Consider the following 26,134-nt stretch of genomic DNA (forward strand, 5'->3'; position numbering starts at 1 on the left):
GTTTCCAGTCCCACGTGGCAAATGTCTCAGCCATGAGCCTGGATTTTAATGTTAGGAAGTAAATATAACCAGTAAATGCATCTTAGCATTAGATGCCGCCCCCCCCCCCCAAAACAAAACAAAACAAAACAAAAAAAGACTCAAGACCAAATGCAATTCATAAAGCAGCTGTATTTGACTATAAAGGCATTTCTAATCCAGTGTCTCTAAGCTGTTTTATATTTCAGTGTAAAAAGCCTAGATTCTATTAGAAAAAAAAGGAAATAGTAACCCCCCCCCCCCCCCCCCCAAAAAAAAAATAAGAAAACAAATCATCAAAACAAAGGAAAAACAAAGAAACAAAATCCCCATTCACCAAGTGATTTCAATTAAAATAGAAACACCATTTCATTTTTGCTAACATTTTCCCTCTAAACAAATATATATTTTTCTTTATATATATATATATTTATATATTCTCAAGGCAGTTGGTCATGGCCATATTATTTGACCTCATTTTGGCCATTTTTCAAAGTTAGAAAACATAGCTAGAATATAAGTAAAACTAGCAGATGCACAGTGTATGACCACTGCACTGGCCAACAAATAATGTCTCAGTTTGAGGGACTAGTTGGTCAAGACAGTGTGGCACACAGACACACTTCCTCTACAACAAGTGCAATGCAAAGAGAATAAATTTCTCACACATCATAAAACTACAACACACTCCTCTTTCACAGCACTCAGGTTGTCCATCAAATTCCCTTTTCTTGTCTTCTCCTCCTCCAATATCTTTATCTTGCAACAGTGAAGGCTTGGGTTGTGCTGTTTTAGTTCTTAGCCATTACTGGAAGCTGAAAGTCCACTTGATGGAGAGACACTGCAGAAGTCAGGCAGTTGAGGTCTCCGAATCATCCTCAGTTAATGTTGTGATTCCCTCTAATTACTACTGGAGGACATCTCAGCTAAACTGGTCTGTTGCAGTGTTTGAGGTTAAACAATGGTTTGCCAAATAAGAGTGAAAGAATCCCAGCCTCTTGCTATTACAGTAAATCTGTAGTTAATACATTGTTCCTGCATACTGAGGAATGCGCCATCAGGAGATTTTGCATCTGACAATAGAAAGGAGAAGACACAAGTAGCAGGATTTCTGCAGAAAAGAAGGTTATGATGACAAACTAGAGAAGCAACTGTGATTTTATCTATATGCTCTGAATTGGTTTAGATAAACAGAACACACAAGTGGATGGGATGAATGAACAGAGGACCAATGGCAGAGATGGGATCACTGCGACAATACAATGTGTGTGATTATCGAAAGTGCCAGATTACGCGAGGAAGTTTCCCTGGGTTACCATTTACATGAAGTGAATATGCATGTTGTACACATAAGCAGATATCCTCATGTGTTTGTGTAAGAGAAAGGACAGAGAAATGTGTAGGAGAAAGAGAAATCCCTGGGCTACATGGGAGGGTGCAGTGGAGGAGAGGTCCCAACAGGCCTCAACCTCCCCCATCTATCATACCCCTCAGTTACACCTGACAGCAGAACTACGTGCTTCTCTTTTGCAGCTCCTGAATAAAGGCTGTGAACGGGGAGAGGAGAAACAAGCATTTAGTACAAAAGCAAAATTAAATTGTATTTTGTTTACAGAGTACAAACTAATCTCACCTCCAATAATTTCCTCCTTGACTTTTTGTAGTTCTTTCCGCACCTCCTCCAGTATCTCCTGCAGAAAATTGACAGACTGTCAATCATAATGCTACAGTAGTGCAAGTTTATTTATAGAAACCAGATTATGCAGGTGATTGTAGAACAGTGATTTTACATGAACTGTAGTTACCTGGCTACCTGTGTATATGCAGCAGATGGGTAATTGGATATCTCACTCAGCCCTACATTATTTTGGAAGCAGGGCTTCCTGATGTCTTTTCCCCTGGTATGTGTGTGCATGTAATCTCCCTTATTCAGGTTGAGCTCTTTTGGTCAATAATTGATGTTTCTAGGCTAATAGAAACTTACTTGTTTCATTTTTTCTAAATCTGAGTCATCTGTTCCACCATCATTACTGTTGCCTGCAGGTTTCACCCTGTAGTAAGACAAAGAGAAATACAGGGGGGAAAAATGTGTTATGTGCTACCCAACAAGCCAGAAAAGGTCCATGACACTGCATGGGGTGCCTGTCAATCAAGCTCACCACTAAAGTAAACGAGAAGGATGAAGGAATTATTAACAGAAACTTGCAGAAATATCGACACATGCACAGAAGGAATGAAGGTATTCCTGTCTAATCTCATTAACATTCTTTTCTGAAACAATTACAGCAAAAAATTGGCAAATACTCATAAACAAATGCTGCAAGTATAAATTAATAAATATATGTAGTGCCATTTGGAAAACACATGTACCAGTTATACAGTAGTTTATCGACCTTTTAACCCTCCACAACTGCATGCATATGCCTCAGCTCTAGGACACAGACAAGACCAGTTAAGCCATCAGAAATGTTTACCACAAGTGGACAGCATCAACCCCAGCATTCAGAATTTTTGTTAATCACCAGCAGGCCTCTCTTATTAGTCTGATTTCTTTTCTTTTTTTTATAACAGATGCAGCTGGTAGACCTATGAGTCCCCTGGGTGCAAGCCATTCCCTGATCCATTAGATGGTGCTATCAACTGTACAAGAAGCTACCATGGTATATAGGTTGCAGTTATGTTGTGCTAGCCTGAAAAGGTAAGAAAAACAAGGGGAGATAAGGTCATGAGTGAAGGGGACAGCTTCGTATACCTGGGACCTTGGGACAGTGAGGAAGTGGTGTCCATGTTCTTGGTGATGGAGTTATTCCTGTTAGTGAGACATACACACTCCTTTCTTAGAACAGAAATGGAAGACAGTCACACACACAAAACCATGCTTGTCCCTGGGCAAACATAAAGGCACGTGTGTTCACAGAACCCCAGTCACACTGATGAAAAAACTATCAAGATGACCAGACACCTGAGGGGATTGAGATTATGGCAACACAGAAATAAGTGAATCCAGGATTACCTGACCATAGATGGTTTCTCCCATGGTCTTCTCAAAGTGTCTGAGAGAAAAAAATTTATGAAATAATAAACATTAGCACTTGTAAAAGATGGAAAATTACTATTAAAATGCAGACATGTTTAGTTCTTACCACTTTGACTTTGAGGCTCTGTTTCATCCTGTTAAAAAAAAAAAAAAAAAAAAAAACTTTAAACAATTGCTGCCCCATACACGACTGGAGAAAGCTCATTATTTTTTTTGTCAATTAATTTATTAAATTATTTTCCCATTGAGCTCTTATTTATTATTCAAATAATATAACAATATATAACAATAATAAATATAAAATTTGAATTCATCAATCATTTATATTTCAATATAACAATTCAAAGTGTGCACTGCAGGACATTATTCCTCCCTCCAACAATAGGTCAGTCTTAACTGGCGAACTGTGTTTTACAGACTAATATAAAGTTTCTCCACGATATACTTAAACAAACTTAAACAAACAAATACTTATACAAAGAGCTTGTTCTGTTCAAGTTAAAGAATGTGGTGCAATCTACATTTCCTCAGTAAACAGTTCAGTTTACTTTAGTTAAAATACAACAACAGCAAAAATATCATTTTGAATATTTTTTATTTATATTATCAACAGATTTCTAGATCACTTCATAGTCACAATTATCTTAATCTTCAGTCTATTCAGCTTTGTTTTAGGGTAAATATAGACAATGTGCTTTGCTCTATGAGAAATAACCCACTTCCAATTTTTACCCGTTTCTGTGCCTACGTCTACAGAGCTGGATAGTGAGGAATCAGGACCATAACAAATGGTTATACCCACTAGGGTAGAATCTGATATTAGGATTGATTATTTGGCTGGGAACTACATGTTATAAAACTGTTTTTTTTCCCCTAATTTTGTAAACCCTAATAAGTATGTCAGGGAGTAGTAGCTACAAAACAAAATCTCCTGCCTTCACTACAGTTTAGCAGCAGCAGAAAGAACAGCCTACTTAATTGAATCAGCTCCTCTAAATCTGAATACAAACTCAACATTATCACCTTCATGAAGGAGGATTTCCTGCAGGACTGTTAAATTAGACTGACTTAGTTTGATCCCAAAAAACTTACAACTGAATTAATTTACATATACAACAGCAAAGTCAAGTAATTTTCAAACCACTTATCACCCAAAGTGTTTGATCTCATGTAACAAAAACAGACCCTTACATTCTCTTGCGTCTTCACAGGTGCCTTTTCTCCAGTGTTTGCAGCTTTTCTCCTGATGTAGAAAGGTTAATTTAAGCTTATCATATTCACTTTTAAATATGATTATTAGTTAAATGAGAAACCGCATTAAAAAAGGTCTATTGTCTATTCCTGAAATGTAACTTGTGTCACTCACCTTCGTGCCAAAATGGCACTCATCTCCCCCATCAGATCACCACCACCACCTCCTCCTCCAATAGAGGAAATGCTGCTGCGGCTGGGGTCAGATCTGCCTACTGGAGTTGCAGGGGCAAGGGAAGGGGCAGAGGCTGTTTCCTCCTGCTGAGGGCAACAAAGAGCAATACAACCTAAGGGTCAAGCAGACATTTCTAGGCCTGATAACTCAAAAACTGATAGATGCAGGTATCACAGCTTTGCATACAAGACAACAAACATCGAATCAATACGGCAACAGAATAGCAGTTGCATACTAAGAAATGTAAAATAATTAAAGTATTATCTGTTATGGCAAAAATAAAATGTATCATACAGTCAGAACTCCTTTTGATAGAAACTTACCTTGGCTACTTTACGGAGTTTAGCTGCTGCTATGGCAGCTGCCAACCCTCCACCTCCTGCTCCTTCCCCTCCACCAGCACCACCTCCTCCTCCTGCAGAGGGTAGGGGCGGTGCTGGCGGAGGTCCTGTGGGAGGTGGTCCCGGAGGTGGCGGAATGCCAGCGGCCGGAGGAGGGCCAGGGGGTGGAGGAGGGGCTGGTGGAGGAGGGGGACCTCCGGAGACTAACGGTAGAGCTAGGGGGAATAGAGAATAGGGGGGGGGAAAAAAAGGGTCATAAGCCATTCAAAGACACATGTATCAAGTTGCAAACCAGTAAATAATGTAACATGGAAGGTGACAGTTGCGGTAGAAAGGTGGGTTGATTTAAGTTCACTGTCCAAAACAGTGACCCTGCATCATAATATACTAATGATATGTCCAATGCCTACACACTAATGTCAGGACATGATGAATAGAATACATTGGCCATCCCAACACATTTAACAATAAATAAATAAATAAACAATCATCCCCCCCCTCCAATTTTATGAATAAACAGGTTTTCTTCACACTAGCCTCAAGCTTGTCTTACTCAGCTTGAGGCTAGCTGGTCACACTTTTATGACCAAGATTTTATTAAATCTTCACCAACAGTTTTCAGAGGGAAGGTAGTGCAGTGTGGCCTAAAAAAAAAAAATAATAATAAAAAACTGCTTTAAAGTTAAGTGCAGTAATATTGACCAGCCCAGGTGTTTCCTGACCTGCAGCAGCTTGTCTTTCTCTCTCCAGTCTCTCCCTTTCCAGTCTCTCTCTTTCTTGACGCTCCCTTTCCAGACGGTCATGCTCTTGTCTCTCTCTCTCCTGACGTTCCCATTCCTGTTGTTCCAACCTCTGTTGCTCTAACCTATGCACAAATACACACCTGTCAGTGACAAACATATGTGAAGCATGCCTCAAAACAAAAATATAAGAGGCAATTAAATTCAGTTGTTCAATAAGTTCTGTTCATTTAACCTAAATGTTACCATGGGAAAAACTACGGTGCTCATTGCCACCTTTTAGCCATCATCAATTTCATGTGTAAATGTCATTTAAATTGTTGGAAATATCTATGCTCAGCCTTTCGTTTCAAACAATTCTGTCTAATAACAGTATAGCACTTGTGTTTAGTGCTAATAAAGATTTGTGTCCAGTATACCAACATTGGTAAAATAAAGGGTTGATTTCACAGCTTCAGAATTACTTTCCACTGAAATGTCCACAGCTGGTCACAGTGGCCTAATTTAAACAGCCTCAGTTGTTTACTGCCCCCTCCCTTCTCCCTAAACACATCTGCTAGCTGTATTGAGAACAGCACACATACACCCACAGTCAAAAATGCACAGGTCCACACATACCAACAAAAAATGCAAGTCAGAGCAGCTGTGACATAGTGTAGGTAGAGTATTTAGTGCATGGGAAATGCAAATCAGAAAAAAACTGATAGGCAGTGTGTGACTGTGCTGATCAGAATTAAAACTGTCTGCATCTGTGCTCAATTTCAAGAGTAACCTGACCGACAACCCACGGTCAATTACAAAAATTTCCTGTCTGTGTGTCATATTACCTTTTAGCCTAAATAAGATTACACGTTAATTCCCACTCTATTCAAGCACACAGGTATAATACCTCTGATTTCACTATAGAAAAACATATATTTATGTAGATATGATGGGGTTAATTTGAGGAGTGTCTGCCAGCTGTTTTTTTTTTAACCTTTAACCTACAGGAACTGACAGAGGTTTTAAGACTGTAGGGCGCAAAAAATGTGCCAACAGGACTAATGCAAAGCCAAGACAGCTTCAATTTTTATTAATTGTTATGCAACTAAACCTAGAGGATGGTTTGCTTCTGCTAGGAATATATAAATATATAATGGCCTCACAGAACATTGTCTAAAAGGTTAAAACCACTTTGTTTCAAAGAAACATGAATGATCATCTCCTGTGGTGAATACAACTGGTGGATCCAGACAAAATAAATAAAAAAAGAACTGGTGTTAATGTTAGGACTATAAACTAGACATATTCATTTTACAATAACATTCATTAGAATTAGCAATTTAAAATAAAGGTAGGTTTGGTTTAGAGGCGATCTAATGATACCTCCGTTGTTGTTCAAGTTCTTCTGGAGATGGCCCATTTGACACTGGCCGGGGAAGGGTTGCATAGCCTGCCAACACACAACACAGATAAAATGTGGTTTGTTTGCTCTCCATTCATTCAAACTGTATCAAATGGTTTGTGCACTTTCACTGGTGTGCACATCTTTTCTACCCCTGCTGGTGAGTGTACAAAGTCCACAGACAAAGCATGCAGTCAGTTATTGGACAGAGATAATAAAAAGTGTACATTATCGGTTAGTCTCACAGACAAACAGGCTATCTGGACAGAATACTTTTTCGATCCTGGTAGAGTTTTTTAGCTGTTCCAAAACCAAGTTGCAACAAATAATAATTTGTTGCTGTACATTCTCATATAGTGACGTAAGGAAACCTAAACAGAAATTTACCTGCACAGAAATTTAATATTTACCTGCATCAGCCATAGAGTTGAGCACATCCAAAGCATGCGCCATGCAATTGGCAAATAAAGTAGCATCCTCCTTGCTGCCGAAGTTGAGCCCCCACACCTGCCGCGCATCTCGCCACTGGTGGAAATTGGGTGTGGCCTGGTTATACTTGAGACCTCTCACAATTGGACAGTTTATAACCACCTGAGGAAGAGAGTGGATAGGTGAGCAATAAAATGATCCGTTTGCAATGGGCAATGACCATTGCTATGGGCCAGATCTAAACTAATCGTGACAGTTCCGAAGGTCACAATTGAAACATTAAACCGAACTGTTGGTCAGAGGTTTGAACCAAACACTAAAGAAAAAAGTAGCATTTGGCAAGTGCGTGTCTCAATAGAAAGTTGGAAAAACTATTAATATGACCACAAACCCGAATATGCAAAAATTAAAGTGTCAGCAATATTTCTGGTTGATCGTCCTGGTTTATATTCCACCCAGCAGGTGGCGTGAAGCCCATGAACTAAGAGGAAAAAAAATGTTCTGGGTTTGAGCATTGTCTGAATGTGCTGACACACCATTTCACTATTTGTTTAAAAGCCTCTGGACTCCATAGAGCAGAAAGTAGGAGAGGACACCCTGTCACAGAGAATATCACAGTTGGTAACATGCACTAAAAAGTATTCCCCTGCATTTGTGTTAAAAGTCAAGAAAAGCAATAGGGAATGAGTGAGAATGTGACCAGAAAGGGATTATCAGGACAAAAGGCAGCACAAAAAAAAAAAAAAAAAAAAAACACTCAAGCCTGCAGATAACCCTTTAGGCCATGGTTCTACCTGTTTTCAGTACATGTTAAGCCAGGATGTACAACAGGGCAGATGATGGAAGTAGAAAGAAAATACAGCCATCCAATATTTTCCTCTTATTAGCTCCCTGCTGCTTTTACCCACTGTCATCCTAAACCAAGCTGCATGTCAGACACAAATAGAGTCGTTATTGGATATCAGGCTTCCCTCTAAATTGTCACAGGAAATGGTTGAACAGGCTAACTATCGCACAGGAAACATCATCCACTTCAAGAGCTATCTCCGGGGAACGCTTTAGAGTCCTTAATGCTTAAAGGAGGGGTGAGACACTGAGGCGAAGGAGAGCAGGGCTGTAGTCAAGAATAGACCCACCCAAATTCAGATAACCCAGCTTTTCTACTTGGAATCAACCCACCTTTATCTGCTGATGTCTGGTTAGTCATAGCCTTATAACAACAAGGAAATCCTTTTTGTTCTCCTTTTCTAAGAAAAGTCTCTCACCTCACTAGGCCGAGATCAGAAATAACATGCACGTTTTGCTAAAACCTTAAAATCTGAAGGTACTCATTTGTATCTCCTACCTGTCCACACAGGTAGCCAAGCAATAATTATATTTAAAACAATTAAGCATGCACACACGTGATGTGGAAGTAGATTTAAGACCAATGTAAAGCAAAAGAGCCCTTGGAGTGAAATTTTCAAGCTCATCTTGATATCCGTGCATTTTCATTTAGTGGCCATAAGCTTGTCTATGAGTTTAGCGTTTAAGCTTCTTCTCAAACCTGTCAATCCCACAGCACAAACACACTGATGATAGCCAGTGCACCATACTCTCACTCCTCAAGATTTAATATATGTAATATTATGTATAATGTGCTCGTCTCTGCTGAAAGACTAAAATACTGAAATCTATTGCAAACGTTTAATCGATCGCCAGTTTACAATAATAGCAGTTATCTATGCATTAAAGTCAAAACTGACAAACTGAATCCAATTTTTGAAAAAAATTTCAAAAGCCATCAACAATAGTGTTCTATTGTCTATACTAGGCACCTACAATAAAACTACTACAGTTTATACAGTAAATATTCTGCATTTAAATCACCCAGCCCTGGTTTGCTATGATAATAATGAATGAGCACATACAAATCCAGACCGTCTCACATTTATTCACTTACTCATACATACTTCATAGACAAGACGCCCACAGGGTGTATGACAGACAAATGAATGAACTCCACACACACCTCACACTTCCAGAGGCAAAGTAAGTCAGACACCCATGTGCTAAGCACACAGCAAGCCCAATCACGTCAGATGTACCTGTTGGTCTGTCTGCATCTTGCGTCCCACTACTCTGAAGGCATTGTTGGTGGGATTATGATAGATCTGGACTCTGCTGAAGGTCTGGGGTCCAGCACCTGCTGGCAGCCACTTTTTACTTCCATCATCATAGATCATCACAGTGGCTCGAGCCTGGCAAATACTTGACTCACTGGAAGAAAGATGATTAAACAGGGAGAGAAGATTAGATTTCCTTAATTTGTGTGATCTTGGAATTAAAAATATAAATAAAAATCATACAAATATTACAACATTTGTGTTTGCGTGTGTCACAAAAACAGGCATTTTAGCCTGCAACAATCACAAAAGGTCAGTTAAATCACAGAGGGACTGTTACATTTCTTTGCTAGTCCAAGCCTGTTTAACAGGCTTATCATTTATTTGCATGTATTTGCAAGTTAATATTGCTTTACCAATCGGAAATGGTATCAAATTACAATATGTAGTGTGGACTGCAGGTGGATGAGAAAAAGTAAACACAAGGAGAGATGAGGAGGAAGTGGAGACACAGGAAGGACAAACAGACCAAAACACTACATTACAGAAACAATTTTAGAGATGAACGTCAGTCCTTCCAGACTAGCCTGATTCTGACCTTGTCTAACCTACAATGACACAAAACAGTACCTATTAAAGGGTTGCTGAAATGTGTTATGATAGGTCACAGATTATATATTGAGTGCTGGGAAGGGTGGAGTTTTTAAGCAAAACATGTTTAGTGGTGCATACGTTAAATATATCAGTGTTAACCATTTATTCAAAGAGTAAGAATGAATAATGTGCAGAATACATGTTTAAACATACATGCAACAGGTTAGAAGTGAAATACCAAGAAGGCGAATGCAGTAAATTGTGTTTGATGCACATTCGGGGGGGGGGGGGGGGGCAGCACACGTGCAAGCTTAATTTAGGCTGCAAAGAAAGAGTGTGTGAGAGTGTGTGTTTCATATGTGACATATAATGTAATGCTACAAGGAAACAAATATTTGATACCATATTTTTGTACTACGACAAAAGCTGTACATACAGATAAGTCAAACAAAAATATCTGCAATTAGCTGGTACACAGACTTGATCATAAGCAAAGCATTTTGGTGATAATTAAGCATCACTCAACAATGGACAGTTTGCATCAATTCATTTATCAATCTAGAGAGTGCATTGCATATTACACAGTCTGGCCTACCAAGAAATAATTCGAAGTTAGAGAAATCATCAACATTTCTTAACCAGTTCAGTTATAACTCAATCAAAATAAAAAGAGAAAGTATATGTATATTTGCAGGAGGTCCCACTTATAAACAGAAAAATAAACAAACAAAATAACACAAAAACAAGTGCACCGCAGCAAGTATGGACCAGAAAGGAACAAAGGTGGCTGATTGTCAATTCCAATTTTTTTAACCCCCCACCCCCACCCCCACCCACACAGAGTAGTCCCCTAATCCATCTTCTCCACCTCTCCCCCTTTCCCTCCATCTGTCCCCTCCACTGATACAATCTGCTACTTCCTGTGACACCACTGCAAAGCCACAGCCCACTTCCTGCTGCCAGCACTGCCTAATAAGGATGGCCTCAGCCCGAACAATTGATGTGCAGACAGGTCATGAATTTTCCAGGTTAGTAACATTTAAATTCAGTCATTGTTACTAGGAAAGCATTTTTTTTAATTCACTTCTGACACCAAGGCATCAATGACCTAAATAAAGTACCTAAACATAAATAAAGTAGGAGCTCCTTCATATTTCAGTCCTACAGACATTCCTGTAAAATGAGTACTCCTGATAGGAGCAGTGGATAACTTGAAGCATTAAATGTAAACTGTTGGTGTAATATATATATGAATGGTTTCGTTTTACAGCACATCAGATAACTTTGGGTTTGCTTTCAGTCATAGAAAAGAGTATTACATAAACTTCAAACACCAACCTGTGATTGTGTTATTTGGCACATTTTATTATTGTGCCCAGTGAATGCTTAGCCAGTTTTTAACTTTTGATAGTCTATGCTTTGTGCCAACCTTCAGCTAGATAGGTTTTTGCAGATGTCAGACACTTCACTTATTACTAAAGAATAAAAAACAAAAAAAAACTATTACACAGGCGCCCACACGTGTTATGGAGGGCAGAATTTCTAATATAAACAAATGTTGGAAAAAAATGGTTAATGGGACAAACATATTAGCCAATATTATCTTACTACTGCAGGTCTACATCATGTGTGCATTACCTAATAAGTGCAAGAACCAGCATTACAAAAATGCAAAGATATGTGTGACATAATAAAAGAGTTTTTCAAATGAAGTATGTCCCACTTAGGAAAAACCCTCAAAATTCTAGAGGTCTTACTAAAATGTTTAATGGATTATGTGTTTAGAACAGCATATTGCTACAATATGCGTTTAACTCTTAAATATACAAATACACCAAAATTCAATATTTTGCTATGTTGTGGTAGGCTCAAAAGCCTCTCAGGATTTGAATATTGAATATTCTTGAATATTTTATATATTTATATTTTCTTGAATATTTTGTTTTAGTATTTGAGGTTAAATGAAAAGGAAGAAATGCTTTACATAGGTGTAACCAACTGTCTAACAAAATTTTTTACAAAGAAGAGAAAAGGACCACTGTAGGCCGTAATCATTTAGAGACCACCTACAGCTGGTTGGACTCTACATCAAATACAGAGCTGCAGTGTCTGCTATTCTCATCAGCAATGGGTATGTTTTCTGGAAACTGGGAGGGGACAGAAACATAGGACAGGGAAATTGTTGCATATTTAATAGAAAAGAAAGCAAGGACTCAGGAGTAAAAGTGAACAGCTGCATTATTGATTTAACAACGGACACCGAGACTCTCAATGTGTGTGCGTGGCACAAGCACATAAAGACAAATGCTTGCACACACCCTCACACCTGTCAACCTGACAACACGTGTCTCGATAAACTGCATATAAGAGGTGGCCGAAGACTCGCGGCTGGGTTTGACTGAACTGTGCCGGAATAAATGACAAAAACAATCTATTCCTGTCCTTCATAGTGTGAAGATCAGCAGTCTGCTGGTGAGAGCTCTGAAGCTGAATGTGGAGCTAAACTAACTTAGCTTAGATGTGACCAGTGACTTAAGAGCTTTTGTCTTAAGCATAAATAGGTCACTGGCTGGTGCCCTGCCAACATGAAAAAACCTTTAGGCAAATAGCTACAGCATAACACTTCAGCACATAAAAATAACCATCATGATGATGTGTAAAATGTTCATGTACTAACAAATAAACACTGTCTTTGCAGCCAGAGAGAGTTCCTTATCCCTGTGTTGGTGAATTAGGGGTTAACAGGAAACCGCAGTGCATGGCTAGGGCACATGCTCTCTTGGAAATGTCTGTTTATGGCTGCACTCTCAGAGCTTTTCCACAAATGTGCTGGCAAGCAGAGTAAGGCCCAGTGGCTCTGTCTCTTCCCACCTCCTCCCCTTACCTGACCCTCCCACTTCTCCCATTCTTCCCCGTTTCCTTCCATTTTCGCTCCAAATCAGTCTATTTAAGAAAGTATAAGACATGTACAGAGATGCCTCTTAGTGGCATCCAGGCAATGTGTATATGTGTGTGTGTGTGTGTGAGAGATAAGTACAGTTGAGAAATGACTCACACTAAACCCACAGTTAAATATGTAGCCTAAACAATGAGAAACAGGTGTCACATTTGAATTAGTAACACTTAAGTGTCTGTACTGCACCACTGTTCCTTACTATACCTACTTACAGTTAAAGAAAGACAATAAGTCTTTCAATCGTAACTCTAACCAAACCACTTTCTCAATGTCTTTCACAGCCTGACAAACAGAACACAATTCACACAAAATAAATATTAATACCATAAAAAAATAAAATAAAAAAAAGAGTCACGAATTTACAAAGGGGACACATTTCTTATTGTATGTTATAGCCAAGTGAAGAGACAAACTTGAATGGCACAGTGAGACAAAACAAGTCTGGGACAGTTCCATTCCATAAGCTCCTGCAGACAGAAGTGAGAAAAGGAAGTGTTATTGTCATTGCAAAGTGTGAACAATGGAAATCCCATCATGTGCCAGTGAGTGAATGCCCGTGCTAACAGTACTCTAAACCCAGGTTACATCAGAATATTTACTTTGTAATCATTTCTCAATTGCAAGAGAAATTTCCTCTTAGATTTTTTAAGGAAGCTTGTACTTGTGCAGGTTTGCAGACTATATATTAAAAAAACTTGTTAGTGCTACCTTACTACCCAGAATGAACTAAGGTCATGATGCCGGGAAAGCACTTGACCTCTGAGGAGGACTCATACATGTAGAGCTAACACAATAGCCTTTTGACACTGGGCTTGATCATCTGAGAGAACAATGTCCTCAAACCACCTTTCAGCCATTCAGTTGGGCTCTTTCTTAAACTGCATATATCCCACGAAAAACATAAATAAACATCTCTTTCAAAGTGTGATTTTAAAAGCTTATAGCAAAATCTATTTGGGAAAATACTTTGTATTATAATGTTTACTTAAGCAAATGTCTTAGAGTAGTAGAATCATCTGCCATTGCATTAAAAGTTAAGAAAAAAAACTGAAGCCACTTAAATAGCTCTCCTTTGCTTCCTACTTCCTTCTTTGTCCTTTTTCTCACACGTCTTTGCATGCTGCTCCAGGCACACACTCTGTGCTGGTTTCTGCCTCTAAAAGTCAGCCCCACAGAAACAAGCATTCCAGCTATCTCAGCCACTCTTAAAAACTGTTTTCTCCTTAAGTCTGTGTGAATGTAGTAAAGACATCTACTGCTAAAGCTCCTCTACCAGGAAAAACCCCTTGGCATTCTTTGAGCACTGACTCATTTGCCTCGCATCGTTTATGGACCATTGTGGAAAAGCTGAATAGACGTTTGGTTGCTTTCATTTTGTTTTTTGACAAATTTAAGAGCAGGGATGAATTCCTTCCTGCTTCTGAGGCAGTTGTGTGTGTGTGTGGGTTACAAATGACATGCTCAATGCCCATATTTGGAACCACCTCACCTCTGTCCTCCTCACTGAGCTCAACTCCTTTTACAGGTTGAAGCACATCCTCCTTGACTCGGGCCAAGGAAGAGGCAGGCCTGCTTCTCCTGAAAACAAGAATCCAGGGGAAAAAAAAAAAAAACAAAAATAAAAAAACTCTTTTTCCCCTCACCTGCACAGACATGTACCACAGCCTACAAGTCTTTATTTTATCAATTCTGAGTTGAGTAAAGAAATAAAGCAAAACACCTTAATCATACTTCCTGATTTTCACTGAAATGCAAGTGTGCAGACTTTGACCTTACATTAGTCTACTTTAGAGATAGTGGCTTCAGAGATAATCCTCCCACTGGCCCTGCCAATTATTTGCCAGCAGGCGAGCCTTCCACTCCACAGGAGTCTGCGCGCACGCACACGTCTCTAAAACCCACCTAGAGTGTGGAGCATGAGAACATCATCAGCTAATTCTCTAGATATAAGCATGACAAAGTGATTGTGAGAAAGACCTCCGCCCATCTCTCCTTACACGTGAAATCTTTGCCATCAACAGCAAATGAGTCCCATTTCTTGCAAATGGCATCAATCTAATTATTTATAAAAACAATTAAAACTACAGACACGTGGTACTGTGAAAGATTTCAGGTCCTCAAGGTATCAGCCATGCTGCAAAAATTAACGATCATATTTCACAGCAATGTTTTGGGTGTGCTGAGGAGATGTGGTTTCAGTTCCATTTTACTGAATTTAATTCTGAATATGCTTACTGAAGCATACAGTCTTATTATCTGTTTTCCTTGTCTGTCAATTTAGAGACAGCAAAAATAGACCCAATCAAAACAAAAGGTATTTGTTTTACAAAGTAGAGTATCTTTATCAAATGAGTCCCAATTGTAACTGGCTACTCCCTAGGATTGCTGACAATCTGAAAATCTGTTTACAAAGAACGAAAAACTAATTGCTACTTTTTACTACTGCTGACATTTTATAGATAAAAACCATTAGTCATGAAAATAATCAGCATGTTGATAAATAACTGTTGATTAGGACAATTTTGGTAAATTCATATCCACACCAAATATCAATAGGAGGGTTTCTCATCAGTTCCTCATTCTTTGAGCCCAAACATACACCAATAATTATAAAGAACAGTCTTCATTGACAAGAAGTGGTGCTGTCTCAAAGTTGGTGATACCAGCTACTGATTTGATTTATCTTTTCTGTTTGCTCCAGGTTGTAAAAAGTTAACTGATAATTTGAGGTGATTCATGACATCATTTTTAAATTAATGCCTAAAATGAAAGCACACTACATATAGCTCTACATAAACAAGTCAACCCTCATGTTTATTGTGTTACCAACTGAAACTATGTACAACCTAAACAGCACAAACAACATTCAGGCCAATATTCACCCATGACTGAGTGTTAAGCATGAATTATTTTAACAAATGACTCTACAGCAAAAAGTTGCTCTGGTTCGATGACTCAACCAATTTAAACATCGTTTCCAAACTAAGCTTGTACCACTCAGATAGACGGGTCTTCCTCTGAATGGCATCCAGGAGAGCAAAAACAGTTTTGTAAACATGATTTTGTGCAATCCCACTCATGCAGCAAAATGTAACCCACGCAGAAAATGGATCTCGATTCAACAGAAGTCAAAAGAGCATCTCCTTTCAAGTTTGTCTCTTTGTTTATTATAAACCACAATGACATTCTTTCTGAGCATCTGACAGTATATGTGGGGGCTAATGGTAAGGACGTAAGAAAAATGCTGTCCAACAGACCAGCAAAGCAGTTAACTGGGTTTCCTCTAATATTATTTTATCTAATTCCTCTGCCTCTTTCTATCAGCAATCACATCAAAGATAAGTGAACATCTGAGGACCGTAATGATAAGAATGTTTAAGAAGGATAACAGCATACAGCAGGTTTAAAACTAACTGGCATCCATTATGCTCCATTAAGGATAGAACCCCCAGATAAACTCAATGTATCTTTGTTCCCATTAGCAGTGCTGACCATATAATACTTCACTACTGCATTTCTGCCTACATCCAGCTTTGGTTTCACAATGATGTTAGACTCAGCGTTTCCATCACCTCTGTTTGGCTGTTGCAAGAAAATGCCACAAGGTTTTATGTGTGTGTTAACTTCATTAAGCCACTGCAGAGTTCTGCTCAATTTCCCATCTTTATATCTTTTAGAGAAGAAAAGTCATCCACACTTAATACAGAAATTGAAATCTAAGTCACCACCAACATCTCTGATTTATTCTGACTTACAATCCAAAACAGAGAGATATTCCGTTTAAAAATTAAATTAAACTGAGGTAAATACTCTCGTTTGAACTAAAAAAAAAAAATTATCGGGCCATAGGAATGTATTTCAGCTGCCTACCTACACGTTCCACAATATTCAAATTTTAAATAAATAAACCAATAAATATGGATGTCATTCACATACACCAAGCTCACTGTGTAAGACATGACCAACAAGGTAGTAAGGGTTGAGGTTTCAAAGAACCGACAACAAAGAGAATATAACAGCCTGAAGGCACAATAAAAAAAGAAAAACATTGGTCAGTACCGAGGAAACTGGATTTGTCACCAAGTAGACAATGGAAGGTTTTGTATGTTGAGCATCTCCTGCAGCAAAGTGTCTAATCCTGCATAATGGCCTATTTATGACTATAAGGGGTGGGAGGACCAAGACGGGTAAATGGTTTTAGGGGAGGGGTGTAGCCATGATGGGTGTTGTGGGAGACGAGCTCACAAGGCAGGTCTATTTTAATAATGGGGTGTGAGGAGAGCACAGGCTTTGTGATCATGTAGACAGACTGTCAAATGAACTGTAAAGTGAAGCACTGAGGAGTCTTTTGAAGTGTAGGTCAACATGCAATTCTTTATGATGCATTAATTAAACCCAATATTATAATCATCATTATTATTGTTGGGAGTTCCCACAAGCATACCCCCAATTACCTCAAATTGTTATTGGTTGTGGGGTGGGATATAAGGGCCGTCATTGGTTGAAAAAGGAAATAATAAAAGGCTGCTTATGGTCACCCAACAAATGTATTTGGGTAATTCAGAAATTTGAAGATTTACAGAGTTTCACCCAAAACATCATAGTGGAACTGAAATCTGAACTAATCCTGCTGTACACAATTATGTGTTTTCCTCATATTAAGAAGGTTAGGGAGTAACACTGATATAAAAGAATTTTGCTTAGCCTCTGCTACTGATACCAGACTTCAAAAAGCAAACAAACAAAACTGAGTGTGGGAGGGTATTACAAGAACAAGTGTTGACATGAAACATTTGCATCTACACACACATTGTGATGAACATTACACAACACCATGGCATGAACACACTGCTATCACAACACCATTCAGTTTCATCTTATTATCCTTACATGGACATATGCAATAATCTTGCTAAATGCCTTAAATAACAGTTACTGGCCTGTTGGGACATGAGGGCAGGAAGAACATTTTGATAGAGGAAGAGGGCATGACACCAAAACTGCAAAGATCACTGTTAAAGCTGCATTCCTTTCCAGTTACTCGCAAGGCAGAAAAAAAAAAAAAAAGCTAGAGTCGAGACACAAAGGAGACTGAGGGGAGGCCATTTCCCTGCTTTGGGTCTGATCAATAATAGACTCATGAAACTGGGTACGGAGAAAATTGTTAGAGCCCGCTTTAGCTTTACTTCCACGCATGTAGAGCTTCTAAACTGAGAACAGGGAACTTGTTAGGCTACAAACTGTTTTAAAGTGTCACCTGTCTGTGTGCTTGCTCAGGTCACGTGCTTTTAATTCTTGAGTCTGGAGGCAACCATATGCTGGTGTCATGTCTTTTAGTCACAGAGACCCAGTCAGTTAGTCATACTTGGGGGACGGGAGTCACCTCTCTGACAATTACACATATTGCAGATGGATGCACTTCCTCATCCAAGGATAAGATAGTCTTAGTCTAAAGTGATGATTTGGGGAATACAAACAGTTGTGACATCGTTCACCATGCCAAAAGTATGGACAAAAAACTGGGAAGAAATTGTGCAGATTCTAAGCGTGACACTAAAACGTTATAAAAGCACACGTTTTTTTCCCACTGGAACACGAGCAGTGAAGGTGGTCAGTGGAGAGAACGCTTGGAGTGAAATAGCAGGATGTGTCTACCGCCTGCAAATATAAATGCAAGTTTCAAGTGAAGATGCATTACGGAACAGTTTTCTTAACTGGGTCAAACTGTTCACTGCACGTCTGTGTAAACATTTACATTCCACTGTGGCAAATGACAATGAACATGAGTGGAGCTGCATTCCAGTTCATGTCACTCCAGGTTATATGCACCGTTTATGCCACATTAAATCCACTTAGAGGTGGAACTAACAAACATTAGCTTAGATGCTAACTACAAACTTTAAGGTGACAAACATGATTACATGTTTTATGTGCCGTCTACTAATTGCTGCAATTGGTTTATGATTGGAAGGGTTTTCCCTGTGCAGCTGAACAATAAAACCAAAATAGTCACCTTACTGAGTGACCATTTACTCATGTACCACAGTGGTTGTCAGACGTATCTTACATTACGGGTATCTGTGGATATATATATTAAAAGGAAATTATGTAATTTCTTCATCTGCTTCTTTTGCTAACTATAATTGTAAACTATTAAACTGCTTCTGTATTGTGTAAGGTATGTTAAGACCATTATCTTGGGTGATTATTGCATTTACTTAATTAACTCCCTCATAAGAAGGGTATGTTTAATGCATTATTGTTACTGTGACCGGATTTCAAGCAGCTCAGGTGCCTCCTGTTTCTGCTGTAATCAAAGTCACTATGCAGAAATATCTGCAAAACAAATACAAACCCTGGACCAACCCATGCGCTTGAACTGAGATATATTGTTACACAAAGGGCTGTGCAATAGGTTTGAGATAAAGAACTTGTCACACAGGTTATAAGTACTGCACCACCACACTCTGCAGCACCTCCTGGCCTACAAATAAACTTGCATCTCTACATCTTTCAGATGACAAAAATAGCTCCTTAACACAACTGCAGCACTAGTTTGTTTAAATAGGAAGGAGTAAAGAAAAAAAAAAAGAGCACAAAGCTCCAACTAGCAGTGGTGGCTTCAAAGCATGTAATTGCCAACTGCACAGGCTGTGACAGGATGTGGAATTTATGGACATGCACACAGCAATTCTGTTCCCAATGCAAACTCCTGTACTCCCCATAGGGGCAGAATAGTAGTTGGTAGCTTTAATATGTAGCTGTGAAATGCATCCCATGATATAAACACTATGCTTTAGATAGAGCAGGAAGGTCTGGCGATTATTGTGCAGTTAAAGAGAGTCCCTGTGAAGAAATAGGGTTTTTATATCATCAGTTGTGCTGCATGACATTGATTTCACTTGCATTTACAATCACAGTGAGCAGCCGCAGCCAAAGCAGGCAAATAAAGGAGTTAACACGGAGTCACCTGACTTGCTCAACTACCCAAACTTGTACATTTCTTCTAAGATCGCCGGTCTTGAACAGGTAGGACTGGGCTCCCACTATGGCCATGCAACCGCACATTACAGTTAGCTCTCCATAGACAAAAGGAAAGTTTTTTCGAGACCTGCTCCACAATATCATATGTGGTTGGGGGAGAAAAAAAGTCAAAAGGAGCCAAAAACAGAGTTGTTTCTGAGTGGGAAATTGTATTTAATGTGTTAGAAAAAACAGCCGTGGTAAATACAGTGCGAGGCAGAGACCAGCGAGGGTTTACGGGGTCAGCATTTCGCGATGGCCTTTGTAAAACCAGTAGCCGAAACACAAAATGTCCTGTTAAAACAATGAAGATGAAGGGATTTGAGCCGATTTACCAACCTCATTGTTCGGCCAGAGTGGAGATCCTCTCCTCGCAGGCAACTTAGGCTGACTTCAGAGCTCAAGTCCGGCTGTAAAAGTCACACTAGTCAAATTAAAAAAAAAAACCAGGGAAAAATCGGCCGAAAAAAAGCGCATCTGCACCCGCAAACGTGGTGGCCACAAGCGGGATAAAGAAGCACACCTCGATGATTTCCTGCTTGTGTGCAGCGGGAAGGTGGAGGAGGTGAAGGAGGAGGAGATACAGTAGTGGAGCGGGCTTGTCAACTCCAATCACTACAACACAGTGGTTTCTGTGCGCGAAGGAGGTGAAGCCGAGCGGCACCGGCGCTACACCGTAACAAGCACTTTTCTGGCACACTCTGAGTCGGTTTACCGCCCGCTTTCTGCCGATTAAAGCCACGTCTCCGTGCCAGACTTTACTCGGTCGCTCGGTAGGTCTGTTTAAATTCACCGGAGCCCGGCCCAACCCGCCTGCTTCAAAGTAGGCTACAGTGCCGCGAAGCGTTCAGGGGCGCCTCGTAAAAACGCCCTCGAACAGTGTCAGTGGATTCTTTTATTTCCTTTGAGAGTAGCTTATTTTAGAGGAATTGAAATTAGAGCAAGTGATGGCAATTTCTGTGCCATGTTTTGGTTTATACTTGAGTATTTCTATAATGTACCCTGTACTGAAAGAATAAACTAATCTAATCTAAATGTATAGAAAATAATTTAAAAGAGCTTCACCTCCACTAGCCACAACACAAAATGCATCAAAAGTAATAAGTGATAAAACATGACAGTCATGGGCCTTCTGCGGTTATATTTTGCTGCTAACGTTTCTACTAAAAAATGTTTCTACTGAAAAAAAAATGACACTAGAGGAAAAAATGTCCCTCAAAGGTGTGAGGTATCTTGGTTGAAAAGAGTGGATGAAGATACCAAAGCAGTTGTCTGAACTCTGTATGATTAGAGTAAATGTTCTACACAAGCATCACTATATATTAAGAAGGACAGCAAATTTCTTTTAATAATTTCATGGTTGTATTGATAAGACTGCTTGTCTTGCAATGGTTTTTTAATTAATGCTGAACATTCACCTCTACCTTTCGAACTACTACAGTGGAGACTAATACAGTGAAGCTTTAACTTGTGTTGGACTTGAGCCACTTCAAGGTAAATCTCAATCTCTGTCCTACTGTTCCATTTTGCACACCCTTTTAAGAACAGTTAACGATTGAAGACCAAATAATCCTGGTATTCTGACTTATTGTTAACAGAGAAACAAAATAAAATGCATGGTGAATGGCGAAGGTAAGATCAGTATTTCAAGCATGCCTGCAGTATACATTCAGATTTGCTAGGCTTTTGAGATGTGTCGGGATCATTTTCCAACAGCACATGAAGGCATCATCACATCCAAGCCAGGGGCCTGTATCCAAGCCCTCCACCTCACCCTACTGGCTGTCTGGGTAACTTATTATGGTTTATACTAGCAACAGTGGCTTTTGTGTTTGTTCTGTAGCATTTAACAAGAATTGTTTCTGGTATAAATAAATAAAATACCACAGATTTTGTTCAAAAGAATAGGACAAGAAAGCAACACCAGTGAACTGCAGATATCTTTTAAATGCGAAGTGCTTTCTAATTCGGTTACCAATAAAGAGAAGTAAGTTCAAAGCCTCACATATCTCAGCTGAGAAACACACTAAAAGCACTCCATCTAATGGGGACAGGAGTGAAAGAGAGGATGAAAAAGGAATGCATTACGTCTGCATGGCATGTTTAAACATCCAGCAAGCCAGTATGCCTTTAGTCTCACTACACTCTCCCTCTCTCTCTTAGACATTCAATCTGACTGCTCTGAGCAACTGTTTGCCTGGTATTTATTTAGCCATGTGTCCCCTGTTAACGTTGGTGTCTATTCAAACTGTCAAGAAAACCCCTAATTTCGTTTCCATCACTAGTGTGCACTTTCGTAGATATTAATCCCAGCCTGTTTGAGGTGTCTGTGGTGGTTCCGAACCAAAATGTCGGTCCAGTTCCCAGAAAGTAGCCCATAAAGAATTAAATACAGTCATGCAGTAATTTTAGGTTTCTCCTATGCTCCTCCTCTTTACCACAGCTTTATTTCCACAGCTTGACGTCAGTCGGTCAGCATCGTCCACAGCTTGCTGCCTGACAGAAGATCTGTTGGACAGCAGACAGGAGGCTGGAGCAAAGAGCCAATAACATGTTCAGAGGTACAGTTAAAGGATTTACCTATGCTAGAAACCACAAAAAGTGTGTGTGAGATGTGGAAACTGAAAAATGGAAAAAGGACAGCTGATAAAGTGGATGTTCTGTGCATCTCTCTGTCCCTGTGAGTCTGCAGAGAGGGTATTATGTAAACAGACTGCAATTCTACTACATCTTATATCGGAGAGCCCAGGACTTGTTGAAGCATACAGTCCTGGGGCAGAGTCTGAAAGCCTCAGTCTCCACAATTGCAAGCAATAATAAGAATTATACAACTGAACTTAAACCGAGGAAACAAAGTGTCGGTCTAGATCCTGAGGTTGAACTGCACGGAAGTTCAATAAATACTACTGCAGTTTAATTACCTTTTCACGGAAAATAATGAATGCGCTTTACTGAAGTATTTTTACGATTACTCCATCTCTTGTAACAGTTTAGGAATGGCACTGGAGGAGGGTCGAATTTGCAAATGAGATCAAGACACTACTGTTTACTTATGTTAAGAGTTGTTGGCTGGAGGCAAGGTCATTAAAGGGCAGCACAATATATCCAAATGGCAAAAACTTCCTAAAATGCAGGCCCTGAACTCTTAAAATGGGAAACTACCAGCACATCACTGAGTTATAGGGTGCTGTCAGCTATTAAAGTGAAGAATACACAATAAACTCACACATTTCTCTCAATACAACTTATAATTGGGATTTATGTTTAAAATCAGGAAAACCTGTGCACAAGAGAGTTTCCCTATATCCAAATGAATAAAGGGACTCAAAAATCACTTGTAAGTTAATATGTGAAATTTCTTGCTTCTAAGATCCAGTATCTATGTCAGTTTTCAGGACAATCTGTATTAATATGACTCGCGGGCTCTATTGAAAAAACAAACATTACTTTTGTTTTCCACTAGATGGCAATATAACTATAATTTATTACAGAAAGGCGCGCGTTGAACTGGAAGAGTTTCTTAAACAAATATGCGTTTTGATGTTTTCTAATTGTAAAAAGAGTCACAACGTGCCAAGAAATCTAATATTAAATTAAAATGAAATGTGCTTAAAATATGTTTTTCATTGTTATATCGGTTGCGTTTTGTTTCATAACTAAAAACAAGAATATGTCTAATGGTTTTTATGTGTACTAAAAAGGTAACCTGAATTATTTTAAACATATCCTGCACATTAACATATCAACACACTTAGTATTAGGGCTGATATCACATACAAATCCTAGGTTCTGTCAGCTATACATATTACATAAAATGTTAAGCCAATGATATGTTGACAATGATATGTTCTGTAAATGTGACTGTCTTTTTGTACAAAGCCCTAAATCATACAGAGTCTCCACTTTTTAACAATATAGTGAGAGGGTTGAACATCCTTACCATGGAACCATGACAACAATTGTGCTGACAAAGAAAGTGATATTGTGAAAATATCTCCGTAATTGGAGACTGCTGCCAAGGTGCCGGAATGAACTAACATTTAATTTAAGCAGTTAGCCATCAGAAAACATCACGGACATTTAATGGAGAAATAAATTTTGAGCCAAAAGAGTAAAAACAATTATAACTTCATTTCAGTTCTCTGGGCAAATCTGGACTCCCAACCCCTATAAGCAGCTGAATGATTTTTTCTGTATCCTACTCCGTGTGAACTACAGGCCAAAGTTCTATTAGCATTTTAACTAAAGACAAAATCAGTTTATTTTCCTGGTGCCACCTCTTCCCCAATAAAGCAGCGCTTGTTCGGAAATAGTTCTACATGAACACAGCAGCTCCATACACCTGATCCCCTTGTTTTCACTGTCACTGAATGTGTCCTTGCACTTACTGTCGTTCACATTTAAAGAGCTGACTGCAGGTACTGTTTATGTGTTTACAGAGCTGACAGGCTTTCCTGCACCCCCACCATCCGTTCCTCCTCTCTCACTCCACCGGGCTTGGCGGCTCTGACACCCGCACCGTGGCTCTGCTTGACAACAAACTGCAGCGGCTGCTCCGATTACCGGGCCCGATCGATGCGCTGCAGGGTGTCGCGTTGCTTGGAGGTATCGATGGATGGCCGATCGCTATCATAATCACACTTCCCCCCTCTTATCGCTCACCTACTGAATAAAACATCTGCCTTCCTGCTCATGGATCGCTCACCGCCCAAAACCTGGATGGAAAGGGACTTTTGAAATGTCTTTGAGATGAGTGAAGAAACATGAGAAAAGTGGATGATGATACCCAACAAATCAGGTCCCCAAAGTTGTTTTTATCTCAGGCATCATCTCCAAATAGACCTGCAAGCTATTTCACAGCACCGTGTCCCTGGATACTGCAACACATTTACAGCTCTATGATTGATTATATAGTCTGAACTCAATTGACGTAAATTTGTCTGGTCTTCATTTTACTTAAGAACACTTACTCAATTGTGAGGTACTTGTACCTGTAGTATTTCCATTTTATGTAAGTAAAAATATGTTGATAAAATAGCTTTGTAATTAGTTCATTTTGCAGATATAGATAGATAAAAATATTATGAACTAATAAACGCTGATGTATCCACCTGTCAGCACCTAAAGCGTTTTAAATTAGCATTTCTTTACCATTTTCTGTTGTTCTACAAGTCTGTACAGATGTTCGACTTTTATTCATTTATTTATTTTTGTCACTGGAGTACTTAAACATTTCTACTTCAAGTAAAATTTGAGCATTAGTATTTTTATATGAGTTTTAAAAAGTGGTACTTCTACTTTTAGTGAGCAATTACTTTTGGGAAAATACTTTTGAGTATTGAGCTTGTGTACTTTTACGACCTCTGCTGGACACCACCGAACACATTAGTGTACACTAACATTCATGCTCAGTTTGTATGCTTCAGCTATAAATCAAACCTGATCAATTTCAGGTATTTCCATCAATAATGGCTCTGTACCTTGCAAGGATTTTGTACTTCCTTGCAAGGTAATGCTCTCCATCACCATCATCCAAACACCCACAGAGAGAATCTCCCAAGTAGAAGCTATTCCTAATAAAAAAACACTGATGCTGCATTTTATAACTGTCAAACAGCTAAACATGACACTTCATGTTGGTTTTGGTTGGTCTGTTTAGTTAAAAACAAAGAGATTGACTGTAGCCTTTTATTGCATGTTATTAAACTATGTTTTTCATGGATAATACATTTCATACACAATAAAGTTTTATTAATTTAAAAAATACATTATTTTTGTAATATATTTGCTCTGATCCACTCAGAGTAGTTGTGACCAGATGACCAGATTCCTGGGGGCCCCAGGGCGTGATGCAGCTGCTCTTTCAATGCTGTGAGCTGCCTTTGCAAAAACTTGTCCAATTTCTGGCTCTTGTAACGTGAGCTCAGTCAAAGTTTTAGTCGTAGTCAAGATTTGCCTGCAGGAGTGCAACAAGTACGATATAATTATTTTAGAAAGGTCATAAAAGGTTCAATTAATTTCAATTGGAGTGTTCAGTCCGGTGACCAGGCTTCACTTGATAGCTGTAAATGAGTAAAAACC

The 26,134-nt window shown here is 39.1% G+C and overlaps 1 protein-coding gene and 1 long non-coding RNA gene across 6 annotated transcripts; one reads left to right on the forward strand and one right to left on the reverse strand.

Annotated features, from left to right (window-relative positions):
* Positions 1-151: 151 nt before the first annotated feature.
* Positions 152-20,851, reverse strand: vaspb (vasodilator stimulated phosphoprotein b). Of its 3 annotated transcripts, none has more exons than XM_067508062.1 (14): positions 20,393-20,851; positions 9,463-9,634; positions 7,357-7,537; positions 6,928-6,994; positions 5,545-5,687; positions 4,805-5,037; positions 4,422-4,567; positions 4,247-4,298; positions 3,162-3,189; positions 3,032-3,071; positions 2,771-2,854; positions 2,003-2,069; positions 1,652-1,709; positions 152-1,565 (listed from the first exon to the last, which is right to left on the reverse strand). In XM_067508062.1, the coding sequence occupies exons 1-14, from the start codon at positions 20,395-20,397 to the stop codon at positions 1,531-1,533; spliced, it is 1,311 nt and encodes a 436-aa protein (XP_067364163.1). In that variant the 5' UTR covers positions 20,398-20,851; the 3' UTR covers positions 152-1,530. The 3 variants fall into 3 exon arrangements, with proteins under 3 accessions (XP_067364163.1, XP_067364164.1, XP_067364165.1); XM_067508063.1 differs by having other exon boundaries at positions 2,771-2,827; positions 20,393-20,850; XM_067508064.1 differs by lacking the exon at positions 2,771-2,854 and having other exon boundaries at positions 20,393-20,850.
* On the forward strand, positions 19,934-26,134 carry LOC137129155 (uncharacterized). Of its 3 annotated transcripts, XR_010914689.1 has the most exons (6): positions 19,934-20,059; positions 21,495-21,547; positions 21,652-21,685; positions 21,770-21,843; positions 22,511-22,614; positions 24,493-26,134. It is a non-coding gene; the product is annotated as an uncharacterized lncRNA (long non-coding RNA). The 3 variants fall into 3 exon arrangements; XR_010914690.1 differs by lacking the exon at positions 21,770-21,843 and having other exon boundaries at positions 19,941-20,059; XR_010914691.1 differs by lacking the exons at positions 21,495-21,547; positions 21,652-21,685; positions 21,770-21,843.

This window comes from Channa argus, chromosome 6, assembly GCF_033026475.1.
Source record: "Channa argus isolate prfri chromosome 6, Channa argus male v1.0, whole genome shotgun sequence".
Classification (NCBI taxonomy): Eukaryota; Metazoa; Chordata; class Actinopteri; order Anabantiformes; family Channidae; genus Channa; species Channa argus.